The sequence below is a fragment of the Elaeis guineensis genome, chromosome 1, assembly GCF_000442705.2.
Source record: "Elaeis guineensis isolate ETL-2024a chromosome 1, EG11, whole genome shotgun sequence".
Taxonomy (NCBI): domain Eukaryota; kingdom Viridiplantae; phylum Streptophyta; class Magnoliopsida; order Arecales; family Arecaceae; genus Elaeis; species Elaeis guineensis.
Window position 1 is genome coordinate 168,021,218 of NC_025993.2, and position 11,522 is coordinate 168,032,739.

Below are 11,522 nucleotides of genomic sequence, written 5' to 3' on the forward strand. Positions count from 1 at the left end.
GAAGGTTTTAAATAGGTTAAATATATCTTAAATTGGTTAAATAGGTTATCTTATTCAATTTGATATGAATATTAAATAAATTAAATATGTCGGATGTTTAAAATCAAAATCCAATCCAAATATTAAACATGTTACATGAGTTGATCCGTTTATAACCATAACTCATTTTACCTAAATCTAAACTTATTTACGACTGATAGAATTTGAATTGGATTTTCAGATGTGATCATAGTTTACTGGCCTTAATTCAAACACAATATAATATGATATTATATTTTAAAATATTAAATTAATAATAACTATTATAAATAAAAAATAAAAATAATAAAAATATATATACTTTTTATGTTGGTTGTTTTGTTATTTGATCTCAACTCGACAAAATTATTCCAACTGTCAAGCCAAGCCCTGGTGGCTTGCCTACGCCTGCCTAACTATGTTCTCCCTATGAAACCCATAGAACTATCAATTTGGATTGGACCCGTCGGATTGGCACTATGTAAATGGGATGGATTGGGTTCATATTTTAGCAACTCATTTAAAAGCGGGTCAAATGACCCACTCCATCTAGGTAAGTGGGTCGAACGGATCGGGATGGGTCGGGGCGGACGGATCCGTCTCTTTATATATATATATATATATATATATATATATATATATATATATATATTTCAAAAGAGGGTTCTAATGTTATTGAAGAGATAATTGATTAAGAAGAGGAAGAAGATGAAGAATTGAATGATGAGGACCACAATAATGATGTGGAGGATAATTTTTTGAAATTTTAATTTATCTCTAAATTAGTTTTAAAAATTGAAACTTAAAATCTTTTAAGTTTGGATTGTTTTAAGTATTTAGTTCAAGCTTGATAATTTTATTTTATGATTTTAAGAATTAAGATGTGAGATTTTGATAAATTGATTTGAGTTTAAGTTGAATATGAAATTTAATTTATATTATTATTTATATATTTTTTTTAAATTTTAATAAATTAATCTATTTAATCTGTGATCTATAACGGATCAGATCGGATAAATTTTTTTTTAATCCATCAGTTAAACGGATCAGTCCATCCTAATTCGTTTAGAGGCCCGGCCCGTCTTGACAGCCCTGGAACCCATTCCCGTGGTCCGCAAATCAATACCGTCCCTATTTTAGGTCATCACTACTCCCTTTCCTAAAACCCCCGGTAAAACCCCAGGGAAACCATCGGAAGCCACACCGAAGCCCAGAACCGCCGGCGCTTGTCATGGCTCGGTTCCTCCTCCCCGCTCGGAGGCTCCTCCTCCCGAAAACCTCAGTTCCTCCTCCTTGCACCGGTGCCCTCTCCATCCGCTCCTATATCTCCGAGATGCGCCGCTCTGCCTTCAAAGAGAACCTCCTCCGCGTCCTCCGGACCGAGATCACCTACGAGGCCGAATCCCGACCCCCCCTCCCGGTAATCCCCTTGCCGCCCCATCCCTCCCCCAATATTTGCCCCATATTGCTCCATCTGATTCCTCCTTGAATCCTTTCTCCAGCCGGCGGCGACCTTCGAGTCGTTCACCGTCGACGACCGGTCTGGCGAGCAGTGGATCCGGCTGACGCGCAAGCACGGCCGGGAGGACGTCAAGATCGATGCCACCATGTTCGACGGCGCCGCCCCGTCGAAGAGGTCGGCGATGGCTGATGAGGACGATGCCCGTCTTCACATTAGTCTTTTAGTGGAGGTCTCAAAGGGCGAGGCCTCCGATTATGTCCTCCAGTTCGTCTGCTCGGCCTGGCCGGATTCTATTGACGTTGAGAAGGTCTTCCCTCTCCACCGTGGCCCTGCCGCCCCCCGGCCTTACATGGGGCCCGACTTCAAGTAATCAAAAAAAAAAAAAAAATCTAAACTTTCTTCCAATCTCTCTCTCTCTCTCTCTCTCTCTCTCTCTCTCTCTCTCTCTCTCGCGTGCGTTGTGTATTGAATGGTTTGTGGAACTGATTTTGGGGTCGCGTGGACAGGGAATTGGATGAGGAGCTGGGGAGTGCGGTGCGGGAGTTCTTGGAGGAGAGGGGGGTGAATGATGATCTTGCGGAGTTCTTGCACGGGTACATGGCGAATAAGGATAAGACCGAGCTGCTCCGGTGGTTGAGAAATGTTGAATCTTACGTCAAGAAATAGTGAGGTATATCGTGATTTTTGGTGTTTGATCTCTCTGCTTATGTTTCCGGGTTTATTCTTGTTCTACTGATTTACCACTGGGCTCACATGCTGCTTTTTATATATGTTAATTTTTTGTTGTACAAGTTGTATCCGTTGATGAAAAATGTTGGTTCGATCTAATTTATAACAGTCTAATATGATTCTACATTTTATTATCGTATTGGCTTCCTTGATTTGGGAAGTCAAACTATCAAAGGATAAAGGAAAAGGTTGATGGAATTGTTGGATACTCTTATTGTTGTTATGTATACATTGAATTATTTAGGGAAACATGTATAGATGGTCTTAAAAACAAAGTTAAAAGGCGGTGAATATCATCTCTAGTTGTAGATATAGTCAATGTTTTATCTGTAATTTTCGGAGGGGTATAATATTGATGCAGCTTGACAAAAGAGAATTGAACGTGGCAATGAGAAAAAGGTAGAGAAAGGAAGATAAGCCAGGAAAAAAAAACACTTGTTCAAGTTTTTTTTTTTTTTTTTTATTTAATACGTATGTTGAAAGGATGAATCATCAATTGCTCTTGAAAAGACACGCATGACTAGAGGTCCTGGTTTTATTAGCCAATTGTAGGGTCAGCAATCTAGTTCATTTGAGTATAGGACTAACTTTGCCTTTAAATATAATTACTTTGGAGGTTACAACTTTTGATTCCTCATGAAGTCCCATATACAAAGCCAGCCAAGTCACATAGATCATCATTTGAATGGTCCTAGAACTCTCTTATCTCCAATGTAATTAGAATCAGACTTTCAGTTTCTGACTGGATAGACTTTGTTTTCTTGCTATAGTGCCCCCAACATACACACACAAATACTCATGCATGCACACACACACACACACACACACACACACATAGAGAGAGAGAGAGAGAGAGAGAGAGAGAGAGAGAGAGAGAGAGAGATTTTGGAAAACCCATTATTGTCTCTTCCATGTTTTAGAAAACTCTCTCTGATTTCATATTTGATGATATGGTTGATCTTTGATTCCATCTTCCATTTATCCAATCAGTCGACTACCTTTATGTTAAGTTATATACGCTATTGTCTTTGAGCCTAAATTCATGTTCTATCAATAGAATATAGTGATATGGTGAGTACCTGCACAATGACTACTTTATCTGGTGGTGGTATATGCCATGCATTATGTTTGGGAACAATTAGTTTTACTCTAACAGGATGCAAAAGTTCCTTCATAATTCTGTGTTTTTTGTCTTTGTTTTGATCTTGGCAAGCTCTCTTCAAGTGAAATTATGGCAAAGAGGGTCCTTCCGTTTGATCTCAAAGGTCAACTGATGAGTAGGTAGACCTAATTAATTAGTTACGCTATTTACATTTATGCAATTAGAGGGGCAACATTCCAAGGTTCCCTGATCTAGAGAAGAGTCTAGACAATGGATTTTGGCTCCAGACAAGAGGAGCAAAGAAACATCCAAGCATTTGGATTGACCTGGATGACCTAGCACCATGACAAGAGCTTCTCATAATTAGGGTTTGTCGAGTTTTGGGTCTTCATGATGGTTTTTTTTTTTCAAAATCAATTATATTTCTATTTCCATGTTTTTGTTTAGTGTGAAAAAGGTGAAATTTATGTAGCCATTTTAGCCGCATGTCTTATAAAAAGAGTCAAGAGGGCTTTTTAGGACTTAAAAGGGGGCATGTTTACTATTCATGGCACTGTAGCATTAATGATAATGCTACAGTGCAATGTCTTTTTAAGGCCTCTTTGGTTTACCCTTTTTTTTTGATGAATGTTGTTTATATTAATTTTTCATCAATGAAGTCAAAGTTCTCTCTCTCTTTGTGTGAGGCATGGAATGTGGGTATGGAACCCTAGGGACTGATTCTCTACCAGTGTTAGATCGATTTGTTCTCTCTTCTTCGTCCTTCTCAATAGTATCTCTTTATTGCATTTTTGTTTCCTTTCTTATCTTTTTTCATTTCTACAATATTACAGTCTAAAGCAAACACCTTTTAGCTGTACTTAATGCTGGCAAAATGTGACCCAACCCGTCAATTTGACCTACATTCGGCCTGCCTTAAGCCAGTTTGGATTGGGACTAAACGGGTTGGATTCAATTTCTAATCTTTTGACCTATTTAACCTATTTATCATATAAGTTGGGTCGGATCAAATACCATTTTAAATTGTTTATAATTTAAACCAAAAAGACAAAAGTCTACTCGTGGTTTCTGTCCGTTTAAAAATCAAAAGTTCAAAACCCACCCCTATTCCAATACACATCACATTGCCCACCAACCCACGTGGTCCATTAACCACACCCATCTACCCATCTACCATCTGTGGGCCATGACTCTTTTATTTGATTTTTGAATGGATAACTCCCAAATCTAGTGGAGATAGAAGGGAGAGAGAAAATTTAAAACAAAGAGGGTTTTGGGTGTTGTGCGCTTCTCCTCTTTGCTTCTTTGGAAGCTCTCGACTCTCGGTCAGATCCTCTATTTCAGATGGGTGAGGTGGTTCGAGGCTCCTTGCCAACTGACTCTGACCTCCCTCTCCCTTTATATATAATTCATTGTACCCCATATCTTTCTCTTTCTGGCATGCTTGCTCATTCGGTTTCTCTCGTTATCTACCCCTTTTTTTGGCTAGGATTTCGAGGGGCACTGGAGGGATAGCGGCAGCACTAGGATTGGGTCGAAGAGGGCTTGAGATCCAATCGGATTGGTGGCACCTTGTTGGGGAAGGCCGAGATGGAGTAGGAGAGCTGGTTGTAGCTACGGTTGAGAGTCCGAAGGTGTTGGAGGGAGCCGAGGTAGTTAGGGATGGGGCCGGGCTGCTGGAGAGGAAGCTTTTGTTGAGGATGATGAAACGGAGGTCAAAGCAGAGGGAGAGGGAGTTTATGATAGAGCCAATGATGCAGCTAGGGACGAGGGAGAGCTCGATGAGGAGTGGAGAGGCGGCCAAGAGTGGGGTCGAGGCAATCGAATAGGTCGGGGGACTTGGTGTGGGGTCACCAAGGGCTAGAGTGATAACGTGGTCATTGGAGCGGAAGACCCATGAGAAGCGACAGGGATTGCTAATGAAGTCCCATCCAGTGAAGTCCTTCCCCCTTCGAGAATTTTTCTCTCTGCTTTAGAATTCTTTTTTTTAACTAGGTCAGATTTGATTAGGTAATCCATTTACCTATTTAATAAACAAGTTAAACGGGTCGGGTTGAGTAACCTATTTATTAAATAGGATATGTTTGGGTTTCAAAACCTGACCTGTTTGATAAATAAGTCGGGTTCAGTTTTGGATTTTTTTGGCCCAACCCGTATGTGACCTGATCTGTTTATACCCGACCCAAACCGATTGCCATCCCTAGCCATATTGCTGTTCCCTTGTGCAATCACTTCACAACCATCAATGAACACCTATTTCAGACTTCGATCTGTCCAGAACCTGATCAGATACACAACTTCTGCAGACTTGTCAGCCCTCTTCTGTTGGTTCTGGAAAGCCTTGCAGTAAATCAGCAAATCCTAAACCTAGTCCCTGGAGCACATCAATTCCTACCATAATTGAAAGGAAAGTCTCGGTCTTGGACTGTCATACATGATCTACGAGAAGGATGGAAATAGACTGGCTTTGGATGGTGATTGCAGCGTCTTCTTCCAAGTGAACCAAAATCCATTGCTTTGCATCCTTCAAAGAATTTGGTGACTTTACATACTTTTGCTGCAAGATAATATACCTTATTTGTGAAAATTTATTGTCTAGCATTGGTTTTAGCAAGTGGCATTTAGGTATCTATATCAAGCATCTTCTTTGGTTTAGAATAGGTTGTAGTTTGAGTCCTAAGCCTGGTAGTTTCTTAATTTTAATTTCAGATTTCCATTTAGTGTTGCATGTAATCATAATTTCAGATTTGTACATCCATAGCATTTAAGTTTGCATAAATTTGTGTTAGGGTTTGTCAAATTTGTGTGACATCAATTATTAGGTTGCCTAGGGTTGTCCTGCATCACTAGATGAAGAGAAAATAAGTCATAATTAGTTATGGAGAATTGCGTTTATCTCCAAGGCACTAAAAGGTTGATATCTCACCAGAAAGAAATTTAGAGACATTCTTAAATTTACGGGGACATATGTTCACTTATAATGCATGCCTGTTCTAAGGTTAAAATCTTCTCCATTTTGTTGGATAATGCCATGTGCATATTTTAAAATCAAAAATAAATTCAAAGAGGTTGTGGATTGACAAAGCCAGACAGCAGGTGTGATGTTATTACATGCTGTTGCTTTCCTCCTCTAGACTGATACTATTTCCATGTTAAATCTAAGGTTTGCTCGAAGGGTTTATAGATCTCTCAGGGTATCATAAAATGATGAAGATCTAGTTGGAAGGCAGCTCATTGATAATTACTATATCATTAGTGAAGAAAAGGAAGTGCCTTTAGCAATCCACTACTGTTGCTTCTCTTGCATATGGAGCTAAATCAGGGTGCCTCATACATAGAGAGTAAGGGGGTTCATCAAATTTGCTCACCAAAGTGATTCCCGTGCATCTAGCTGTTTGGTATTCTGTCAAAATGTACTTGAATTGTTTTTGTACCCTGGATCATTGCTCATGAGGCTTAGAACGCAATAAATATATTTTACAGGTCACAAAATTAAATAATAGGTGTTCTAAATTTCATTAAACTAAAATGAAAAGTTACTAGCTTAATTTTTTTTTTTCCTCAGATGCGTTTTAGGTTGGTTTTAACATCTCCTAGCCAAAGTTCCTTGCAGCCATATGACTTGATTGACTCCCCAACAATAGAGTAGGATTATTTAACATAATCATGTATACCTCTCGAACTTCATTGTTTACACCACCGTTTTTATAATACTTAAGTGGTATACTGGAAAAATGGGTGTTGTCAGAATCAATAGATCTTTTAAATTTTATGCATTTGTTGATTGAATAGTCACATAGAGAATGGGAAAATAAATGAAACTATGTTTTGTGACAATAGACTAATGTTTGAGATATGTCAGATGGATCACAGTGTTTAGCATTAGGGAGACATTAATTTACATAAGATGAGATGATTAGTAAAATTAGAAATATAAATCCAGAATTGGAAGATCATATAAACTTTGAATTTTGCATCAATACAAAATGTAATGAAGAACTGATTAAATGATAATGTTCGAGTGCAAATGAAGTTTGGGGGAATTGATGAGGTGAGAGGCCTTAAGTTTGTATGATGGGATCATAAATCAGGAATGGAAGTGATAACACCAGGATGGTAGTTGATACTATCTGGAATGACCTCAAATATGCTGACTATTACAACACAGTGGAGCATACGTGCCTCGTGGCATGAATACATGTTCTTCTCTTCAGTTGCTTATGGAGGGTGCGGATTCTTAATTTTCAATTGTTTCTAAATTATTCTTATTGTTGGCAGCCTAGCTGAAAGTAAATCATGAGCAAAATTTTTCCATGATTTATGATTAAGGTTTTTGTTAACCACAATAGGACTTATACATTCTCAACTTTGTAATCTTGAAGTTGATGGTCTGTACTCTTTTCCTGATAGCTCTCTGCAAGGATAAGGTTATTGATTTCCCAACATGGTTCTTGTAGGAAAACAACTCTAACATTTCCAAGCAATACCTAACATTTTCCAGGCCATGACCAACATAGTATGCCATGTTGCTATGATGTACAGTGAGTCATTTAAATTGAGAATCCAGACCTTTGATGTGTGTTTAAAATACATATGGACCAAAGTTCATTAGTCTGGATCCTTTAAAAAAAATGACAAAATGCCACTCCAGTTATGTTACAGTTGCATAATCACAATCCTCCCTTTTTCCAAGAGGTCATAACTGTTTGCAAAATCCCTTTTGCCTTGGCTCTCAGGTATCATCAGATTTCTCACCAATGCATCAACCAAAGAAAGTATGGGTGATTTTTTATTTGGTCCCGAGAACTTTGAGTGGCCAATTTCTTGCCATTTTCTTTTGCTCTGCCTTACCATACAAAATATAATAATGCCTCACAGGTGAATTTTTGGGGGAGACTTATCATTCAAACAAATTTTACAAAACCATTACATTTTTCATATCCATTCTATGGTTCTTGAGTTAAAAGATGCAGAATTACCTCTCAGTCATAAAATAAAAAAGGAAGGATAAAGAGACCAAGGAAATGAACATCATGTTGTATTACCTGCATGGTTGCCAGTTTGATCTAAAAATCGTGCATGCGCAAACGCATCAAGCGAATGTTCTCACTTCATCATGTTTTGCTAGAAATCTATAATATATATCCCTCTGCCAGAGTCATCTCTTGGTCTTGCTAAATTTAACCAATCTTTGTGAGGAACTATATTCACTATCGATTGGTTGTAGTTGCTTTTGGGGGATTTGATGACTGTCATGATAGTCTGAGACATGTTGTTCATTTGAATGCATTTTACCTTCTCTTTGGAGTAAAAGAGGTATGCAGGCAATTCCAGTCATCTTTTTCTCAACACTGAGTCTTTCACTTTGATGACATCTAGCATTTTTCACAACCTAATTGGCTGCCTTTTTGGCATCTCTCTCCAGAAGATATATGTGTTGCATGACCATTCTACTCGATACTGGTTTATTGCCATTCTCGTCTTCAAGATGTTTATGATGTATGCCTTAGTGAAAATGCATGCCATGCTTAAGGTTCACGAGTTGGCATAATGTATGACTGTCACTATAGGTCACCGAGACATGTTTTCCAGATCAACTGCAAGTTGAATTCCTCTAAGCACGGCTTAATTCATAGCATCCTTATGCTTGGAAGCTGAAATTGTATCCTCCGCAAAAGTCGATATCAAGCTTCCAAACTAGTGCACCTTCTGTTTTGTTCTTTGTAATTATTGCTACGGCGATAAGGGAGGTGTTTGGCTGTCTTTGAGTTTTTTTTAAACAGATAAATATAAAACATGGTTTCTATAAACCTGTTTTATGAAAAACAAGATTTTTTTAAAAATTTTCCTCCTTTTTTTTACCCCAGTTTTGTTGTTTTTTTTGTGGGGGGGGGGGGGGGGGGGGCGGTGTGTGCGGTTTTTACAAAACTTATTCAGGGTTTATGACTTTCCAGTTTTGACAAAACGAATATTGTGGAAACCATTCCACCACTTGTTTTCATAAATTTTTTCTTTAAATTTTTGTGAACTTGTTTTAGTCTTTGTCAACCAAACAGAACTGGTTGATGCTTTTGTGTCTCCGTCAAATGGCTTTGGATGCACACATGTTTTAGTAATCTGTTGTTAAGCATATTCATGATGCTAGCTTATTATGCTAGATGTTTTTTAAACATGTACACTTTTGCAATACTTTCACCTGCTTTAGCATATATCGCCTTTGATTGCATTTGACAAGCACGAGAGCTGAACCTGCCAAGTTATAAGGTTATGTTTTTTGTTTCCTATTAATATCTAATACGCACTTGCTTTGAATCAGCAGTCTTCTTAGGGATATTCACTAAAAATTTCCATGGAACCATCACTGTTTGCTCTTTTTTAGCTGCATTAGAAAATTAAATATTTTCTTAGATCACTTAAAGTAAAACCCAAGGGATTTTTACAATTAAAACACATGGGTATGCCAAGAAGTAGAAAGGTTGAAAAGAATAAGCATTACATTCATTTAGTAACAGGTCCTGCCTCTTGTTGTTTGGCTAACCATCCTAGGTTGGCCTACAAACACGACTTCTCCATTGGTAATTTAGGTCTTGTTTGGTTAAGCTTTTATAGTGTTAGAAAGCACTTTCTGATCCTTTAAAAGTACTTTTGGATGGTATAAAGATGTTTTGGTAAAAAAATTGGAAAACTATTTTGGTTTTGCTAGAAAGCTGAAAAGGTTTATTTGGAAAAAATTTCATTTTGAAGCTTTCCCAAAAGTACTCTTTGCTTCATGTCGAGAAGCCATTTTGATTTAAATGAAATTTTTTAAATAACCGAAATGCCTACTAATAAATCTCATAATTATATCTTATATCATATCACATTATATTATTATACTATAAATATAATATAATATAATAATAAATTAATATTATGATATGTTATAAATCTATAACATAATCTATTATAGTATTATGATATTATAAAAATATAATTTGATATAACAATATTTAATAGTAGTATAATATAATATTATTATATTGCAATAATATATTATAATATATTATATTATAATTTATTATTAGATTAGATTATAATCTGTTATACTATATTACATTATATAGGGTAAACTAGCGAAAACTTCCTATTTGAGTTTAAATTTAAAAGTAGTTCTCCAATTGGCATAAATGATCAAATTATCGCTACAGTTATAAATCAACACTAAAACAATACTGTGATATTAGAAAATAGTACCACCTTATTATAAAGTAATACTGCCTTAGTGTAAAACAATACTGTTTTATTATGATGTAAGGGTATTACAAAACAATACTTCCTTATTATAATATAGTATTGCCTTATTATAAAACAGTACTGCCTTATTGTAATATAACACTATTATAAAACAGTACCGTTTTATTATAAAATAGTACTGCCGTATTATAAAACAATGCGATATTAGAAAACAGTACTGTCTTATTATAAATTAGTACTGCATTATATATTATAAAACAATACTGCGATATTAGAAGATAGTACTGCTTTATTATAAATCAGTACTGCGTTATTGTAAAACAATACTGTCTTATTGTATAACCGTACAAGAGTATAAGGATATAACAGTCATTTCAGTTAGAAATGGAGAGTTGCTTTTAATTTATATTTGGAATGGTGAGCTACTTTTAATTTAAACTCAAATGGGGAGCTGCTTTTAATTTGAAACATAAAATAGGGATTTTTGTCTAGTTTACTACATTATATATTACATCATAATTATAATAATATTATATTATAGTCCAATATTATGTTATAGTCCAATATTATGTTACATTATATGATAATAATATTATATAATAAAATAATATTTTAAAATATAATAATATTTACATTACAAACATATAATATAATTATAGTAATATTATATCATATTACAATATTATGTTATATTATATGATAATAATATTATATAATATAATAATATTTAATATATAATAGTATATTATTATTATTTTTTACTATACAATATTATACAATATTTTTTATTATCATTTTCTCATTTTAAAAGTATCTTTTATTTTAGTTACCATACATATGTTGAAGTTCCAAAATATTTTATAAATGTGGTTACCAAATAATAAATAGTTTTTTTGTAAAAGCTCTACTTCTCAAAAGCTCTACTTTCAAAAGCTTCAAAAGTTTTACTGCCAATAGCAATTCAAAATAGAATGTTAC

The 11,522-nt window shown here is 35.7% G+C and overlaps 1 protein-coding gene across 1 annotated transcript; it reads left to right on the forward strand.

The window, feature by feature from the left end:
• Positions 1-1,165: 1,165 nt before the first annotated feature.
• Positions 1,166-2,343, forward strand: LOC105060225 (uncharacterized protein At2g39795, mitochondrial). Its single transcript, XM_073247746.1, has 3 exons — positions 1,166-1,438; positions 1,521-1,846; positions 1,987-2,343. The coding sequence occupies exons 1-3, from the start codon at positions 1,250-1,252 to the stop codon at positions 2,144-2,146; spliced, it is 675 nt and encodes a 224-aa protein (XP_073103847.1). The 5' UTR covers positions 1,166-1,249; the 3' UTR covers positions 2,147-2,343.
• The last annotated feature ends 9,179 nt before the right edge of the window (positions 2,344-11,522 follow it).

Excerpts from the sequence above, each read along its gene's own strand:
- LOC105060225 (XM_073247746.1), top strand. The coding sequence starts at position 1,250 with ATGGCTCGGTTCCTCCTCCCCGCTCGGAGGCTCCTCCTCCCGAAAACC. Across the intron at positions 1,439-1,520 it reads AATCCCGACCCCCCCTCCCG|CCGGCGGCGACCTTCGAGTC; the intron begins GTAATCCCCTTG and ends TCCTTTCTCCAG. Across the intron at positions 1,847-1,986 it reads TACATGGGGCCCGACTTCAA|GGAATTGGATGAGGAGCTGG; the intron begins GTAATCAAAAAA and ends TCGCGTGGACAG.